The 18,498-nt window shown below is 41.6% G+C and overlaps 1 protein-coding gene across 1 annotated transcript in view; it reads right to left on the bottom strand.

The window, feature by feature from the left end:
* Nucleotides 1-11,047: 11,047 nt before the first annotated feature.
* Nucleotides 11,048-18,498, bottom strand: part of larp4b (La ribonucleoprotein 4B) — a 196,304-nt gene continuing 188,853 nt past the window's right edge. The window contains exons 14-16 of the mRNA XM_084327427.1: nucleotides 17,434-17,621; nucleotides 13,239-13,350; nucleotides 11,048-12,206 (exon numbers count right to left, since the gene is read on the bottom strand). Coding sequence (XP_084183553.1) covers nucleotides 11,739-12,206; nucleotides 13,239-13,350; nucleotides 17,434-17,621 — 768 coding nt within the window. The 3' untranslated portion in view covers nucleotides 11,048-11,738. The remainder of the gene's footprint in view (nucleotides 12,207-13,238; nucleotides 13,351-17,433; nucleotides 17,622-18,498) is intronic.

Below are 18,498 nucleotides of genomic sequence, written 5' to 3'. Positions count from 1 at the left end.
AAAATAAATTTAAAAAATACTTTTTTTTTTCTTTCTCTGTATCTCACTTGAATTGATACTCTGTAGTACTGACGTGTTTCGGTTCGGTACCTCAAAAGTACCGAATTAGGTACCCATCCCCATTTGATTAATTTATTCCTCAACTATTTTCAACTGTAATATAAAGTAGTAGGCCCAACTCAAATAAAGTTGAAGAAATAGCATCTGCAGTTCACTAGAGGTCCACACACACACACCATGTTGTGACTGTGAGCAGGCTCATGTAGGAACTATTTTCTACCAACGTACACCCCCATAATAATGTATGGCAGGTGTAGAAAAGTGGTCCTACATGAAAGTGCTCACACCAATGTCTGTGGACATGGGGGGGGGGGGCATTTTGAGCACCACACACACAGGTACCATTCAGTTCTACAGTATTGGAGCGATGCCGACAGACATCTCCATGGCAGAGATATCTCAAACTATGCAAATCAAACTGAAACTAACTGGATGGAAACATAGCACGGGTAAGAGGAAAACGCTTTTTGAATTTTGGGTGAAGTGTCCATTTAAGTTAATAGTGCACATGCAAACAGTCAGTAAATCAGTTGCTTTGTAGCTAGCTTTAGTGTTCCCCATTCAATCATTTATGAAATTATACCACCAAAGTATTGTACTTTTTCAGCCTTCAAAGTTAGCTTAGCACAAGGACTGGAAGCAGTAGGGAGCAGCTAACCTAGCTTAGCACAAGGACTGGAAGAAGTAGGGAGCAGATAACCTAGCCGTCAAAAGTAAGAAATATAATGAATATATAACAAAATGTACACAAAGACATGGAATTGACATCAACCTTCTCGTCCGACTCTGGGGATGATGAGAAACACGTGGTTTCTTTAAAAGAACGACACAAATCAAAACATAAAAGTAGAAGGCCGCTAACAATTCATGTCTATGGATGCACATAATGGACACGGATGCGGGCTCCTCAACAGTGCCTAAATCTTTATTTTTCAGTAAGCTACATATTTCTTCTCCAAATTAGACAGTATTACATCATGACACAAGAGAAACTAAAATGTTCAATAGTTGACATGTACGCTTGATTCCAGTCTCAATGGAAGAATAGGTAAGACAAAAAAAATCAAAAGCCCCCTCGGATAGGAAACCTCCGTCCGACAACTGTTGGAGGTGACGTCAGCCAAACCCCACCCGCCCACCCGAAATGCCGAGTCGATTGTCCATTGCCGTTAGCGTAACATGGTTGAGTATAAACGAGAAACCACAGTGAGTCGAGTAAAGAGCGCGAGACACATCTCTTTCCAGTCAGTTGGTGCATCATCCATTAGAACACATTTGCCTAAAAAACAAAAAGGGAGTCAAATATTTTTTTCCTTTTCAGTCTTTTTATTTTATTATTATTTTACTAAATATATATATATATATATATATATATTTTTTTTTTTAAGCTGCAACATTTGCAAGGAAAATCAAAAGTAGATGGCACTGTGGAAAAAACCAGGTGAAAATGAAGACCGAAGCGGAGGTGGACCGGGCAGGAAAACCAGGCTGATAAGAAGTCTCTCAGTCTGATGCTCCCTGGAAAAGTGAAACAACAAAGTAGAAGGGCTCCAATGTTACAAACAGGCCCTTTTTTTAGTGAGCCAAACTGGATTTTTTTGTTTTTTTGGTAATTCATTTATTAATTTATTTTACTTGCGGCAGTCTTTTCATTAACAGTGCTGTATTTACCATCAGGAGAGAAATCTGCAAGCGTCACAATGCAAGTTCCTTTGTCAAAAAATCACAACACTTTGTTTATATTAACTTCCTTTTTACCTCAAAAGATCATTTTTTTTTTTTGCATTGGTCTCTTAACTTCTGCCAAACTCCTCCAACAGTACATTTACTTCACACGCACTTTAGAACATCCAGTTACACCCCCCCCCACCCACCCCCCGGCGACAAGAACTAGGATATACGCTAGCTCAGGTACAATGGAAACGGCCATGCCTAAACTTCAGCCCCAAAAATCAGATACGTGGTTAAGATGCAGGTTAAGGTTACATGATTTCCTCCTCTACGGTCAGTGGCATCACATGTACCCAGTTATCAAGTCTGTGATGGGACTTTTTAAATCAGTAACAAGTCACATGTCTTAAAGTAGAAATGGTAAGCGTTCAACTATGTACAGTACAAGTCAAACTGCCCAGTCAAACAGAGAAAATAGAAACAAAATTAATCATGAATGGCACAGTTCTTTGTTTTCTTTGCCACATCAAATGCAGTCCACATGTAATCAAATGATTAATAAGACAATGCACATGTAAGTTTATGTTATGTGCCAGAAAACGCCCTCTCTTTCTGAACTAAGTGTAAAAATATTTACTACACTATGATTTCACCCCAAACACTGGTATATCTTTAAAAAAAAAAAAAAAAAATTGTTTGTACATAATTTTCCGGGGGAGGGCTACACAGCTGGCATGACATCTTCATGAACAAACTGAAAATAAAACAAGACACGAACAAACTGAAAAAAGAAAAAAACAACCCAGACACTAAACAATATTGACAATGTTCAAATGATTTCTGCTCAGAACCAATTCAAGGTTTTGTCTGGGTACAATATGACGACGTGCTGTAGGCTTCGACATGAGAAAAGGTTGTAAAATGCTCTGATGCGTCTGTGCTTAAAATGTGATTAGGCTGTGTGTGTGTGTATATATATATATATATATATATATATATATATATATATATATATATATATATATATATATATGGGTATCACACATACACATCGGATTTCCTAAGCTACAGGGTTTTCCTAAGACAGTAGCCAAACAAGAACCGCCACTGATAGATGCGTGTCTCGTACCGTGAGCTTCATCCCAGTTCTGGTTGTGCACAGTGAAAGCCGGTGCGGGTTGTGTCCAGCAGAACACACCTGTTCAATCAGGTGGACCACCACACACAGGGGAAATGGAATGAGAATGACTTTGTTTTGTTTTTTAAAGTTACAATCAAGACAACCTGCTCACGTCTCAAAGTGAGGCAGACTTCAAAACTCTGCACACGAAAGAATCCAAGAAAAGGAAAAGAAAATGTCAAAAAAATATTTTCAAACCACAACATTAAGGTTTTGTATTTTTTTTTGTATTTTTTTTTATATATCCTACATCCAGCTCAATAGCGACATTAATAGTTCAAGATCAATATATTTTTTATATCATTTTTAGGTACCTCTTTATATTTTTCTGATTATTTACAACTGTACAAGCAAAGCACACACTTCAAAGTGCACATATTTAATACAGTATTGACTATGTTGCATTTACAAGATTCATATTTCCCCCAAAAAACAAAACTGAAAAGAGGAACTAAAAAAAAACGAAAAGAATAAAGACAATGAAATTAATTATGTTCGTACATTTATATAAAAAAAAAAAAGGGAGGGGGGGTTAAAATGCTTCTAAATTTGTACTCAGTAAGACTTGTGACGTCTGGTATGACCACATATTCCATGTGTCACACGTCGTAACATTTTGGGGTTTCTTGAAAAGAAATAAACTCTATGCTGTCTTGTATAAAAGTTAAGGCAAAGTCATTTTTCAAGTTTAAATAAAATTCAAGTTTCTCAAACACTGGATGGAAATCATAATTTTTTGTATATATATATATATATATATATATATATATATATATATATATATAATAGTATACATTTTTTTTTTCATAAAAAGAAAACTTACGATATATCAAGGAATAAACAGCATTGGTTTATAAATAAGCAGATGTGGAGCGTCTTGACTTGTTACCATTTCCACCAAAATAAAAATGAAAGAAATTAAGACCCATCCAAGTGCATCTCAGTCCTTCAGAATCCAAAAAAAAAATGTTTGCAAAAAAGAAAAGAAAAAAATAACTAAGCCTCCAAATCCAAAGCAGCTATGACCATCAGGACGGGCCATCGTTTTGATTTAAAGTTCTCCCTTCTCCAGATGGGGGGGGGGGGGTATTTTCTTCTCTACACAGGGATCTCTAAGGGTGCTCCTCGCTGCAGGAAGACTTCCGTAAGACACTGGTTACACGCAAGGTCCACATCGAATGCAATATTTGTTTTCCCAACAGACAAGTGTGTGTGGAGTACAGTGGTTCATTTTGAGGTGAGCAGAGTATGGGGGACACATGCTTGAAAACCAGAGACAGATACTAACATCTAGTATTCATGTGAGGTGAAAACCAGAGACAGATACTAACATCTAGTATGCATGTGAGGGGGATAAGGGGGCGTGGATTCGACAGATACTAACATCTAGTGTTCATGTGAGGGGGATAAGGGGGCGTGGCCTCATCTTCCTGGGAACCCTCGATTGATCCACTCTTGATTGGATGACAACCAGATTAACACCATCCAATCAGCTCCAAGGGTGACCGCTAACAACGTATTTCATTCATTCATTTTTCTTCGTGGCAAGGATTAATGCCATGCCTACATTCCAAATGAAACTTAATTTACCTTCATTATTTCGGTACAAACTTTCCTCTGTCCATCTCACTTTTCAAAAGCCATCTTGTGTTATTACGAGCCCCGTTTTAAGTGAAATGCCTCATTAATACTGAAGAAGCCAAAGCGATGCATATTGGGGGGTAGGCCTCTTCTGTGAAAAGGAAAAATGAGAACAGTGCAAAACACTTTCCCTCAATAACGCGCAACAACAACGGGACTCGAGGCACGCAAAGCGACGTACGTAGAAGCACATGACTCCTTAGGTTGAAAGCTGTGATCATGTTGAAACTTGCGGAAGTAAACCAAAACGAGATAAATAGGGATGCACAGAGTGCCAAAACCTTTTAAATACAGGCAGATAAAAGAGTACCAATACGATCCAATACTTTTACACAACAGTACAGACTTGGATCATTAGTCTATGGTCACTGGACAAGAATCAACGAGACATAATACATTTCTCTTGATTAAAGAGATCTTACGTGCTTCTGTATGCCAAGAACGCAGAAAACAAAGTCGCTTCGTTGTCATTTCAAAACATCTACTAGGCTTTTGATACCCCATTTAAAATTTGATTTCAAACTTCCCTGATACCCTGTATTTGCCTGGTATCAACCAGATATCCTATACCAGTATCAGTGCATCCCCCCAGAGACAGTACAACTGGATTATCATTGAGAATAATCAAATCGGATGGGGGTGATGCCATGAAATAGATTTTTAACCAAGTAGGCTCAGTGACGGCAAGACTCATGTAATTTTTTTTCTTTCTTCCTTCGTTCCTTTACTTTCCACAGTAAAGAATTTTCCCTTTTTGCTTCCGAGCCAGAAACAAATACATGAATAGTGCAAAAGTTTAGTTGATACTATAAATCAAGTATTTCTACATACAGTACCAGATGAACTGAAGTAAGAGATTCTCTCTGAGCTGTGCCATGAGGCTGTCCGACAGGCTTCATCAGAGCTGTGGCATATTCAGCCCCAACCGGCTAGGGAAATTTTTCTTCAAGGAGACAAATTAGCAAAACAAAGAATATGGGGTTGCAAGCTTTATGGATCAAACGTTTTTCTTTTTATGGTTCTAATGTACAATTAATCATCATCTTAAGCCCCATGCGATGTTAGTGCACTGTTTGGATCTTTACTCTGTGCCAAGGCTTTTGTTCAGAATCTACGTTATCACATGCACTTTAATGCAGGAGTTCGGAAATATAGCTTTGCTCGTCACCAACGCAAGAGACACCGGGTTCGAATCCGGCTGTCGGCGTTGCCTCCAGCTTGTGCCGGCCATCATACTAACTCAATTGGGAGAGTTGGTTGGTGGAAGTCGATGGGTGGTAATCTGGACGTTGTGGACAGCGACTCCTACAGGTCGGTCAGGGCACCTGCACAGCAGAGACAGGAAATGGCAGGGGTAGTGTGAGCCTCCCACACGTTACACCTCGCCAATGAGAGTCCGCTCTGGCAGGTGAAAAGATGAGACAGGCTGCCTACACATGTATCAGAGGGGACACGTGATGTACTGCGTCTATCCTCCCTACAACTGGCCAGTGGGGGGCACATGCGAGCAACGTTCAAGACAGGGGGAGGGGAGAATTGGCACGAGAGGTATAATTCGGATGGAGAAAAGAAAAAAAACACAGAAAAAGTAGATACAAATTTAAAAAAAAAGCTAAATGACTGCTCAGCTAAATGACCTTCAATAAGCTAAATGACTGCTCAGCTAAATGACCTTCAAGAAGCTAAATGACTGCTGTAGCAGCTAAACGACCTTCAATAAGCTAAATGACGAACAGACCATGCACAGGTTTTCTTTAGCGTCTCTCAGAGTACCTTGCTAACATTTTTAAAACCCTGACCAATTGTCACATTTTACTGAATTACAAATGATAATTGACTATTGTTACGCGTGATATTATTTACTTAAGACTGATGAAATTTGCTTTACAGAATATGTTGTTTGCAAGTATTCAACCCATCTTCTGGAAGCTCCAAGTTTACACATGGCAAATCTATGACCCTTAAGTGGTCATTTGTGAAATAACTTTCATGCTAAGTAGAGACCAATGGCCCTCAAGACCTTTGAATGAGACTGGGATTTTAGGTGTACAGTGAACTCAAACAGTTGACTTCAGTGTTATTTTGACCAAAGACAATATAAATCACCACCTTCCCATCACAAAGGATTTGCCATGCGTGTAAAACTACCAGCTTCCAGAACACAGGGTTTTAACCCATTGAAACAGGAAAACACATTTGTGTGTATCTACAGGCTATATAATGCATTATTAGCAGGCATTTTAGGTCTAAATGGGTTAATACTTACACAAAGCACATTTAATTGTATTATTTTTTTTTTAAATAAAACCAATGTCAACTTTATAAACTTAACAAATTAAACAATTTTGTACCAGTGCTTTTAAAATAAAATAAATGTAATGTTAAAATGTAAATTATTTGTAATTCAGTCAAATGTGAGAATTGGTCAAGGGTCTCAATACCGTGGCAAGGCACTGTATGTTGTAGACTGTAGAGCGACAGAAAGACCAATGCAGACGTCACCATACGTTGTTCATGCATCTTGCATTATGTACACAGTCTATCTCCATGGTCTATCTGCATGGTCCATCTGCATGGTCCATCTACATAATCACTTGCATGGATGTGGTTCCATCTACACACAGGTGTCTCTAATTGCAACAGCAAGGGTGGAAGTAGATAGGATCAAAAATAAAAATGTATAATAAAAACAAATCCTGAGCATCAAATCTAAAGGACAGAACTCAACGTTTAACCCTTTCACTACCACACGGCAAGGGATTACCCCTTTCACTACCACACAACAAAGGGTTAACCATTTCACAACCAACCTACAGGTTAACCCTTTCACTCCCACACTAGACGGTTGACTGTCTGTAGTGTGGTAGTGAAAGGGTTAACCTTCTGTAGTGTGGTAGTGAAAGGGTTAATGAGGCTGCCTTGCTGCTCCCAGTTGAACCAGTGTCTGCTCCTCTTACCAGCTCACATTACAGCTACTATTGAAACGTATCATTTCAATGCAATTTTGTAAGATCTCATCGGAAATGTGATGTTCCCCCACAAATTGATAAGACGGAAGTGTTTGAAATAAAAAATGTTTAATAAAAGATATTCGCAAGAATAAAATAGAAATATCTGATCCGCCATGAAATCGCACTGTTGCGACGAGTCGACGCTTGGCCTATATATACCGTAATTTTCGCACTATAAGCCGCACTGGACTATAAGCTGCAGGTGTTTTAATGTTTAATTACAGTCCTCCCACCAGCATTGGGACACAATACTGTTGGACAAACAACAATAATTAACTCATTTACAAGTTGTATTAAGTTTAGCAAATAAGGGAACAGATAAATAACATTTCAATGCAGTCAAAAAAGCAATATTTCGATTTTTACATTTTCGGGTTTGGTCACATCGAGTCACATATAAGCCGCACCATTATATAAGCCGCAGGGTCGAAAAATGGGGGGGGGGGGGGGGGAAGGCGCGGCTTATAGTCCGAAAATTATAGTATACGTCTGTTGCGAGTCGACGCTTGGCCTATATATATACGTCTGTTGCGAGTCGACGCTTGGCCTATATATATACACACGTCTGTTGCGAGTCGACGCTTGGCCTATATATATACGTCTGTTACGCGTCTCTCGTTTGACTTTTCCTGCTTCTTCCTGTCCATGTTTTTACATTGCTCATGTGTGCATTGTGACAGTGGGTGGCGTCACGATGCAGCCCGACGAGGACGTGGTTCGGCTCGTCGGATCACAGCACCCGTGTGACTTGGAAGCATCCAGATCTGCCCAGTAATGTGGTCCAGCAGAACTGGACCACGAGGGACAAACAATTATTAAAGAAAATACATTGAAATGACAACGACAACTGTGCTGTTGCATCAAGTCTTCACCGTCTCTCAACCAACACGTCATACGGATTTCTACTGACCCGACGTTGCCTCTTGCCTTACTAGCGGCTGTGCCTTCTTACTAGGGATGCAGGTGTAACTGTAGACCCGGGTGGCTGTGGTGGCCAGTGTTAGGGCAGATACCACTCGATGTTAGGGCAGATAGCACTCGATGTTAGGGCTATATACCACTCAATGTTATGGCTATATACCACTCAATGTTAGGGCTATATATCGCTTGATGTTAGGGCAGATACCACTCGATGTTAGGGCTAGATACCACTCAATGTTAGGGCTATATACCACTCGATGTTGGGGCTATATACCACTCAATGTTAGGGCAGATACCACTCGATGTTGGGGCTATATACCACTCGATGTTAGGGCTATATACCACTCGATGTTAGGGCTATATACCACTCAATGTTAGGGCTATATACCACTCGATGTTAGGGCTATATACCACTCAATGTTAGGGCAGATACCACTCGATGTTGGGGCTATATACCACTCAATGTTAGGGCTATATACCACTCGATGTTAGGGCTATATACCACTCGATGTTAGGGCTAGATACCACTCGATGTTAGGGCTAGATACCACTCGATGTTAGGGCTAGATACCGCTCGATGTTAGGGCTAGATACCACTCGATGTTAGGGCTATATATCACACGATGTTAGGGCTAGATACCACTCAATGTTAGGGCTAGATACCGCTCGATGTTAGGGCTAGATACCACTCGATGTTAGGGCTATATACCACTCGATGTTAGGGCTATATACCACTCGATGTTAGGGCTATATACCACTCAATCTTAGGGCTATATACCGCTTGATGTTAGGGCAGATAGCACTCGATGTTAGGGCTAGATAGCACTCGATGTTGGGGCTATATACCACTCGATGTTAGGGCTAGATACCACTCGATGTTAGGGCTATATACCACTCGATGTTAGGGCTATATACCACTCGATGTTAGGGCTATATACCACTCGATGTTAGGGCTATATACCACTCGATGTTAGGGCTATATACCACTCGATGTTAGGGCTATATACCACTCGATGTTAGGGCTATATACCACTCGATGTTAGGGCAGATACCACTCGATGTTAGGGCTAGATACCACTCGATGTTAGGGCTATATACCACTCGATGTTAGGGCTATATATCCCCTCGATGTTGGGGCTATATACCGATTACACATTACTTGCTCACTGTCCCCACTGTTGTGTTGCTCTCAAATACAGTTGGATCTCTCATTCTCAGTACACCCCCTCTATAGCTACTCGATTTGGAGTCCGCTGTTTAACTTAACATTACATGGCACAATTCAGCAGAGGGACACAGTCATCTGTAGATGTGAGCAAAGAGTATGTTTCAGTCCCCTACAGTGATCCACATCCAAACTAGCATTAGTCAACTAATGCAGCCGGCCCAACTGTAACGTCAAAGTTTGACAAGTTGGGATAATGAAGAGCCACACTGTTCACATTGGAAAACAATGATGTTACTGAAGGAAACCCATCTCAAGTGTCTTCGATGATATATCTGCGCTGTGAGTTTGTTGAAATGACTTCAGTGGTTGTACCGCTATATTGCTGATGCTTCCTCAGTTAGCTTAATGTCAGATTTCTCTTATGGTCATTAGGCATAACGTTACTGTCAATGAGTCTTACTGCAAACAATGTTTTTGCTAAGCATGTTAAGGCATCGTTAAGCCTGGCATCTTTTATTTATTTTTTACCCTATTTAAAACACACCCGTTGTAAAATGTCTGGTAACTGGTAACACCGGTGTTGTCATGAGTTTGTTAACCCGTGGGAACGTTTCCTCACCATGGCAACCTAGCCTAGACCAATTTCAGATGCTTCATGCTAAACCTACCAAGAACCACTTAGATTCAAACACTCCCAACAAAGATCAACGATACAGACTTGGATCATCATCAGATGTGTTGAAATATTCTCCATTACAAAGATACCTAATATTCTTCTTAACCCTTTCACTGCCACACTACAAAATGGTTAACCCTTTCACTGTGACCATACAGGTTAACCCTTTCACTACCACACTAAAGGGTTAACAGATGAAATGGCTCTTGATAACAGAATACCCTATATCTAACCTGCCATGGCCTCCCCACCTCCCTGAAGCATTATTGGTGCATCCCTGACTTTGTTCGGCTAAGGGTGTCTTGGGGACAGAGTAGAAGCAATGACTAGAAGCAATACCAGCCAATTCAAATACTAATGTGCTCTAGAAAAGCCACCAGCATGCAACTAATAGCACGGGCACGAGACGATCGAAAACAGTTTGCAAACAGACCTCTGCTCGTATGCTGGTGTGAAAAACGAGATTGAAAGATTCCATAATAGCAAAAAGGTCATCGAATGCAGATGGATAAAAAGGACAAGTCTGAAAAACCCCTCTGAGAAGAACTAATCAAATTCTTGTCGCAATGAGATGGAATTAAATCATGCCCAAAGGCGCAAATATGTAAAAGGGAAGAAAAACAATCTCACACCCCGGTCTGATTAGCCAATTATGCCCCGTGTCTCAAATGACAGTACAGTCGTACAAATTGCACAACAAACACTGCACAACATGCAAACACGCCCTCAAGTGTTACACATCGAACAACATGGAGTGTGCCGCCTTGAGAAAAAACTAAAAACTAAAAAAAACTCCCATCAATCAACCTGGGGGGAAGCGGTTCTCCTCAGAATGCTGTAGTACTATAAACCCTGGAGGGGGGAGCGGTTCTTCTCAGAATGCTGTAGTACTATAAACCCTGGAGGGGGGAGCGGTTCTTCTCAGAATGCTGTAGTACTATAAACCCTGGAGGGGGGAGCGGTTCTTCTCAGAATGCTGTAGTACTATAAACCCTGGAGGGGGGAGCGGTTCTTCTCAGAATGCTGTAGCACTATAAACCCTGGAAGGCAGTTTTGGGACACAACGAATTGATCCCACCGGCGGCGCCTGAAAGAAGTTACAGAACGACGGAACATCATGGAGGGGAAGAGGAGGGAGAAGAAAAAAATAAACAATAAAACCACCCAATAAAAAATAAATAAAGTAAAGAGAAAACAGAACGAGGGGAAAAGGATGAAAACGGTGCTCTACATGCACACTAAAGTGCTTCTCGTCTGCACGCCCGGATCCAGAAGAAAGGCATCCTCTATGCTGCTTTGTGACTGGTGATATTTAGGTATTGAATAGCCCTGACTTGTAATATTTCCTTTTTTTCCCCACGCATTTGTGGTTTGCGAGGGAGGGAGGGGTGGGGGCTTGGGGGGGTCACACTACTGCGGGGACTTGGGGGGCGTGTGGATATCTCTGCCCGGGGTCTTCCCTGCGTGTGGGGGGGGCGTGTGGATATCTCTGCCCGGGGTCTTCCCTGCGTGTGGGGGGGGCGTGTGGATATCTCTGCCCGGGGTCTTCCCTGCGTGTGGGGGGGGCGTGTGGATATCTCTGCCCGGGGTATTCCCTGCGTGTGGGGGGGGCGGTGAGGGCCATCGGCCGGCCGGTCTGCGGGCCTCCCGGGAGGGTCGTCCCGGCGTGGCAGAGCCGGGTTTGGAGGAAGGGTATGTCTCTCTGACTTTAGCCTCGCCTCGGCCATCGCCCCCCGGGCCGCAGGAGGCGTCGGCGCACTTCCTCTCCTCGCCTGTGGGGGCAGCAGCGGCGCAGGCCGGCTTGGCCTCCTTGTGTTGCAGTGTCGGGGCGTCCTTGATCCGCTGGCAGATCTCAGCGTACGACGGCTTCCGGAGCTCCTGGGCGGACGGAGAGAAAACTGTAGTGCTTTGTCCTTTTAACCCTTTCACTACCACACTAACAAAGGGTTAAGCCTTTTACAGCCACACTACAAAGGGTTTACCCTTTCACAAGCAAGAGTTAAAGTGCAATCTGTAATCAAAATGTAAACAAACGGGTCAAATACAAATTTAACATTATTTTGAGTTGTAATGGTTAGAAAAGCCTTATTTTGGATCTGCAAGTCAAATCTCAAGAATTGATGTGCATAAAATCTAAATCTATATGGTTGAATAAATTACAGAATGGGCCTTTAAGTAAATAGAATATACCTTGGCTGACTGGTTTACGGGCATAAGACATTGTAAAAGAAAATTATAATAAAATAACTTTCATAACTAAAAAACATTTCAGACAGCACCATTTGTTCTCGTTAAAATCGATTGAAATATCGCAGAAGTCACAATAACAAAAGACTGCAGCAGGGAGAACATAAATACAATTAATTAATCAATTAAAGGGGACCTATTGTGAAAATGGTCTTTTCCTGTGTTTTGCACAGAATGAGGGGTCGACAACACTGAGAAAATGCTAAATATGTGCATTGCAGCCACAATCGATATTTAATAACAAACGTGCATGTGAAGATATTTTTATTAAAATGTGCGTACAAGATGGCTCTCGCATAAATAAAATAAAAAGTTTAACCTAAAATATGTTTCTAACAACATTTTGAATGACACGATTGCTATGATATTGCTCTAACCAGAGTCATATTTGACCTGCAACGTCTAGTCTGAAAGTTCATTCGGCGGTACAGGCTTGTGTACCACTGCTACATGTGATAATCATCGTATCTGTACAACAAAAGCTTGTTACAGGCACAGAAACAGCCCACGGAGAACAGGACTGAAAGGAGAGGTATAGGGGCTGCTAGAATGCATAATCTGAATGGTTTCTTTCAGCAAAAAAGGTAAGACATGCAAAGGGGCCTCAAATACCTATATTAACTTGTTAAAAAGGACAAAAATATGTCCCCTTTAAATACTCACTGTAGCAGCACCATTGACTTGTACAGATTTGCTTGCAGTGGACAGAGTGCTGGTAGTGGGAACTCGCTCCACCGACACGTCCTTCTGTTTAATCTCTGCCACCTTTAATGCCCTGAAACAAACACACAGACCAGGATGAAACATTGCCTCATGCTGGAGGTCAAGAATCCCTATCGGCTTCTATGTTAACACTTTGGCTGCCATGGGTTAAATTCATTATCAACCGTAGGTTGCCGGCTCTATTTGTCTATAGAGAAAGTCCCCTTCTTTGCATGGCTATAACTTTTTAAATTCTATTGCTACATTGCCATTATTAGGGCCCATTCAAAGTCCTATATGTATTGTTCATTGTGTAGCAACGTTAAACTTTTTCATTCACATATTCATAGTAAAGTATGGTCTAATGCAGGGGTGGCCAACCCGCGGCTCGCGAGCCGCATGCGGCTCTTTGCCCGTCAATGTGCGGCTCTTCCATCCATAAAAAAAAAAAAAAAAAAAAAAAAAAAAAAAAAAAAATTTATGTCACTCATTCCATAAGGACGTAGAATAAACATTTACAATTTTTTTTTAAATGGTCCATTTGCATGTTCTTGGTATCTGAATCTAGGGACATATATGGATCAGTGTCAGAAATAGTGTGTCTGTTACTAGGCTTGAGTAAATTGTAATGAACCAAAGGAGAATATCAATTCTATTTAAATTTTTTTTTATCTTTGACTGTAAATAACACCATGCTAAAATTGACCAGACCTGAAAAATCTAAGCAAATGAATAAAGGGAAGATGATTAAACAGGTTTGTAGATACAGTACTGAATTCTGCCATCTTTTTTATAATGTAAATTTCTCCACCATTTTTCATCATATTGCAACACCGTTTTTTGCAAGACGTTCACAGAAAGGTAGAGAAACTAACTGCGTTCTGTTTTATGGCAATAACGTTCAGGTTTGTGGGAGATAATCCCAAAAAATAAGAGAAATTAAAAAGTAAATCCAGAAGTCAGATGATTGACAGGGGCTGGTGTGAGCTGGGTAGGGTAGTTTTTCGAAATTTGAAAGCCCTGAGTCTCTTCCTTCAAAAGACTACTCACTTTTGGCTGTGCCACTTCCTCCTGTCAATATGCGCCGGTTTCCGACTCAATGCCCTGAGATTTCTATAATCTTATATTTCACTAATAACAGTTAAAATAATTGGTAAACAAACGTAATGCTGAAAATACACTTTTACTGTATATCTCGGGCTTAAGAGGTTAACCCTGTGAGGCCCAAATAAAAAAGACATTAGCAACTTCAGAGGCCAGAGGGTGAGACCTATAAACCCATGAAGGGTGCCGTGACTGAAAAAAAAGGTTGAGAAACGCTGGTATATGGTGTGGCTCTTTGTGGTACCACAGTAATTTTTGTGGCTCTTAGTCTCTGACTGGTTGGCCACCCCTGGTCTAATGTATAAGTATGTTTTCATCTCTTTCTGCAGCTTTCTCCAGAACGTGATTTATAGCCCCAAATGCATTATATTGATGATGAAATACAGTTTGATGGCAATCAGCGCGATATAAAAAATTCCAACTAGACGTACTTCTAGAAGTTACTACACGTCATCTGATGTTGACCGGATGGGCGAGGGGGCGTTTATAATTCCGTGGGCAGCGTTATACCAATCATCTAATGTGGGTCAAATGTTGATAATAGCAGCTAGTATCGAAGACGGTAATTTTACATGCTAAAACTCACCCCAGTCTCCGCGCGCCGTTGGGCGATCATCGTAGAGTAGAAATTTTATCATTATGGAATGGCGATTTACCCGGTCCATCTCCAGCTTGTATAATGGTATATACGTCCAGATCATGTTGTTTATCGAGTTATTGGCAATCGATCGCTATGTAGTGTGACGAGCTAGAGTGCCGGAACCTATACCGAGTGCCCGGAAGTAATACGGCCGACCAGCAAAACCTCTACTGCGCTTCCTGTTAAGCGATTGCGCCGATCGGCCACCAGATGGCGCTCCTGAACCGCCAGAGAGCTCAGTGGGTCCTCCTGGTGGATCTCAGGCCAGCGGAGGGGAAATATGAATCCGATTCCAGATTTTTGAAATATTGATATTAAAGACGCTGTAAAGCGTCCTCGGCAACTTGAGCATGGCCGGGAATGACGCTGTAAAGCGTTTTTAGGCAGTCAAAGTGTTAAGGCCGGAATATAGTTCCCTCCACAATCCGCATCCGCAGATGCGCATTGGTGCGTGTAAGAGCCAATTTACATGGTAAAGTGCCATGTGTTATATTTTATGTATTAGTTTGTATTTATGTATTTATGTTGATTTCTGCCTGTATACATTGTGCCTGCCAAATTGTGTTTATGGCATTAGTTCCCATTGCTCACCAGTAGGTGACATACTTGGCTACTTAATGGGTAATGGGACTGATGACAGCAGGTGTGTTTGGTTACCGGCAGAGAGCCAACAGTTTTCGACGGTCACGTCGTACGTCGCCGTTGTTTGGTGAATTTGTTTTGTTTGTAGATAGTAATGTTTTGTTGTGCAAGGTAGTATCGTTCACTTTATATATTACATGCAAATTGTGCATATTTTATTGGTAATTATTGTTTGGTAAATAAACCCATTGGGGGTATATTATTATTGCAACAGACCTTGTGGAGATTCTATATTTCAACCAGACGAGTATCCAGCACGAGCCACAGACGCGTCAACTATATGTTCTAGCCGGTTATCAGCCTCCTCAGGGCTTTATAGATTTATTGTTTTTGTTTAGTCAAGTTAGGCCCTTATAGTGCATGACGTAATTTGCGTAATTTTCGCCAAAACTCTTGTCCGCACGGACGTCGGATCTGCGTGCCGACTGCGCATGTGACCAGCTGTCATAACAAAAGCACTCGATGCGAAGCTTCCGGACACCAAACACGGACTATAATCAGAGCTGCGTGCGCAGCGTGTCTGCATCCGCGTGCGTGTCAATTTTCTAGTATACAGGAGCCTTTAGGTGTTATTGTTTTCCTGCATTCCATCACTGTGGTTACAGACACATCGTGGTTACAGACACATCGTGGTTACAGACACATCGTGGTTACAGACACATCCTGGTTACAGACACATCCTGGTTACAGACACATCCTGGTTACAGACACATCCTGGTTACAGACACATCCTGGTTACAGACACATCCTAGTTACAGACACATCCTGGTTACAGACACATCCTGGTTACAGACACATCCTGGTTACAGACACATCCTGGTTACAGACACATCGTGGTTACAGACACATCGTGGTTACAGACACATCCTGGTTACAGACACATCCTGGTTACAGACACATCCTGGTTACAGACACATCGTGGTTACAGACACATCCTGGTTACAGACACATCCTGGTTACAGACACATCCTGGTTACAGACACATCCTGGTTACAGACACATCCTGGTTACAGACACATCCTGGTTACAGACACATCCTGGTTACAGACACATCCTGGTTACAGACACTCCCTAATCAACACAGAATTTGGATCTGCATCTGGCCCGATTCTGCAGTCCTCGTAAGGAGACACTCATCTGTACCTGGCAGCTACGCTAGCTATGCTTGTGGGGAGATAATAATAAACTTTATTTGTATAGCACCTTTCATACAGAAAGAAGTGCTTCACAACAGAAAAAAGATAGGCATAAAATGAGCACACAAAGTGCAGACAAATAAAATCAGTTTTTCACATTAGGATCTAACATCCCAACAGGCCACGTTGTTTATGGTTTGATTCAGTTTTAAAAATAGACAATAATAAGTAAGATAGAATAGAGTAAAATTGTGCAATAGTGCAGTGCAATAAGTAGTAGAATAGAATAGACATGAAATGAGCACATAAAGTGCAGACATAAAATCAGTTTTTTTTACAGCGCAATAAAATAGTTCTGGAGATGGCATGGGCAGTGGTTACCTGGTTCTCCCTTAATTCCTGTCATTAATTGTGACCGTTGCCCGGACTACTACTAGAGCTGCCTAGTTAGCGGTTAGCCCATCTGTTAAGCCCGGCTGCGTTGTTTATAGCTGGTTGTTAAGCTAACCGTGCCTCGTCAATCAAGGCTTCATGGCTGTGTGTTGCATGCCTACCCTTCGCACTCACAACTAATGGAAAACATTACAGGACGAACGGAGGATGCAAAGTAGATTTTTCTGTGTGTGCTTCTTACACGGTGGGTAAGGAGGGACCAGGAGCACGGGGAGGCCCAGCAGCGGGGGTCGGGGCCGATGCCGGGGTCGTGGAGGCGGCGGCGGGCTGGAAGCTTGGGGGCAGCGGGGAGGCGACCGTCTGCAGCAGCTCCTTGGGGCTTCCAGGGGAGAGGGCACCTGCAGTACTGACATCCACGGCACCTACATTCTGTCACGACAAAAAAACAAATGAGATTAAAGCAAAGCAAGACAAACCACAACCATGATGAGATTAGAGCAAGGCAAGATGGACTCAAGTGTAAATGGCTGCTCAAGTGTCACGACAATCGAAACATATAGCAGGACTGGACAGCAAGGGAACAAAATTAACACCCGCCAAAGGCGTGTAGATTTCCTCTTTCGCTGGTAAATTACAGAGGCTACTCAGCCACTCTGGGGTGTAAAAAAAATTGGGAGCCATATGAGCATATGAGAGTATTATATCAGGGCTATACAGTGCGGGCATTTCACTCACATTTGCCCATAAAATTTAAAATGTTCTATATGCAAAGAGCAATTCCCAACCAGGAACGATCCTGTGTCCCGAAGCCAAAATGAGCCATGCCCCTAGTTTAGTTTATTTATTTAGCACATTAAAAAAATTCAAAAGTGCTAGGAGGGCTTGTACAAAGTTCCACTCCCATCTCATTGTCCATAAACAATATGAACGAAACACATGTAAACATGGTCTAGAAAATAAACTACAAAACAGGATCAGACATAAGGCAGACACTATAGCGAAAAGATGGACACGAGTCAATAAAAAGATTTTTATTTTTTCTCTAGTACAAGAGGGCAAAGGAGTGGAGAATAACATACTAACAGTATATAATGAGGAAAAAGAAACAAGCAGCCATACAGTAGATGCACAGGAGTAACTTAATGTGATGGTGATTTATGATTAGATTTTAATTGTTTTTTTTAAATATAGATAAGGAGGTTGTTGACCTCAATGATGAATTTAGAGTGTTCCAGAGTTTAGGACCTCTAAAGCTAATGTTGAATTAATGGCTAGATGTCCGACAGAAAAGTGGAGATTATTACTA

This window comes from Notolepis coatsorum, assembly GCF_963971535.1.
Source record: "Notolepis coatsorum genome assembly, chromosome: 13".
NCBI lineage: Eukaryota > Metazoa > Chordata > Actinopteri > Aulopiformes > Paralepididae > Notolepis > Notolepis coatsorum.
This window is presented reverse-complemented; position numbering and strand designations above follow the sequence as displayed.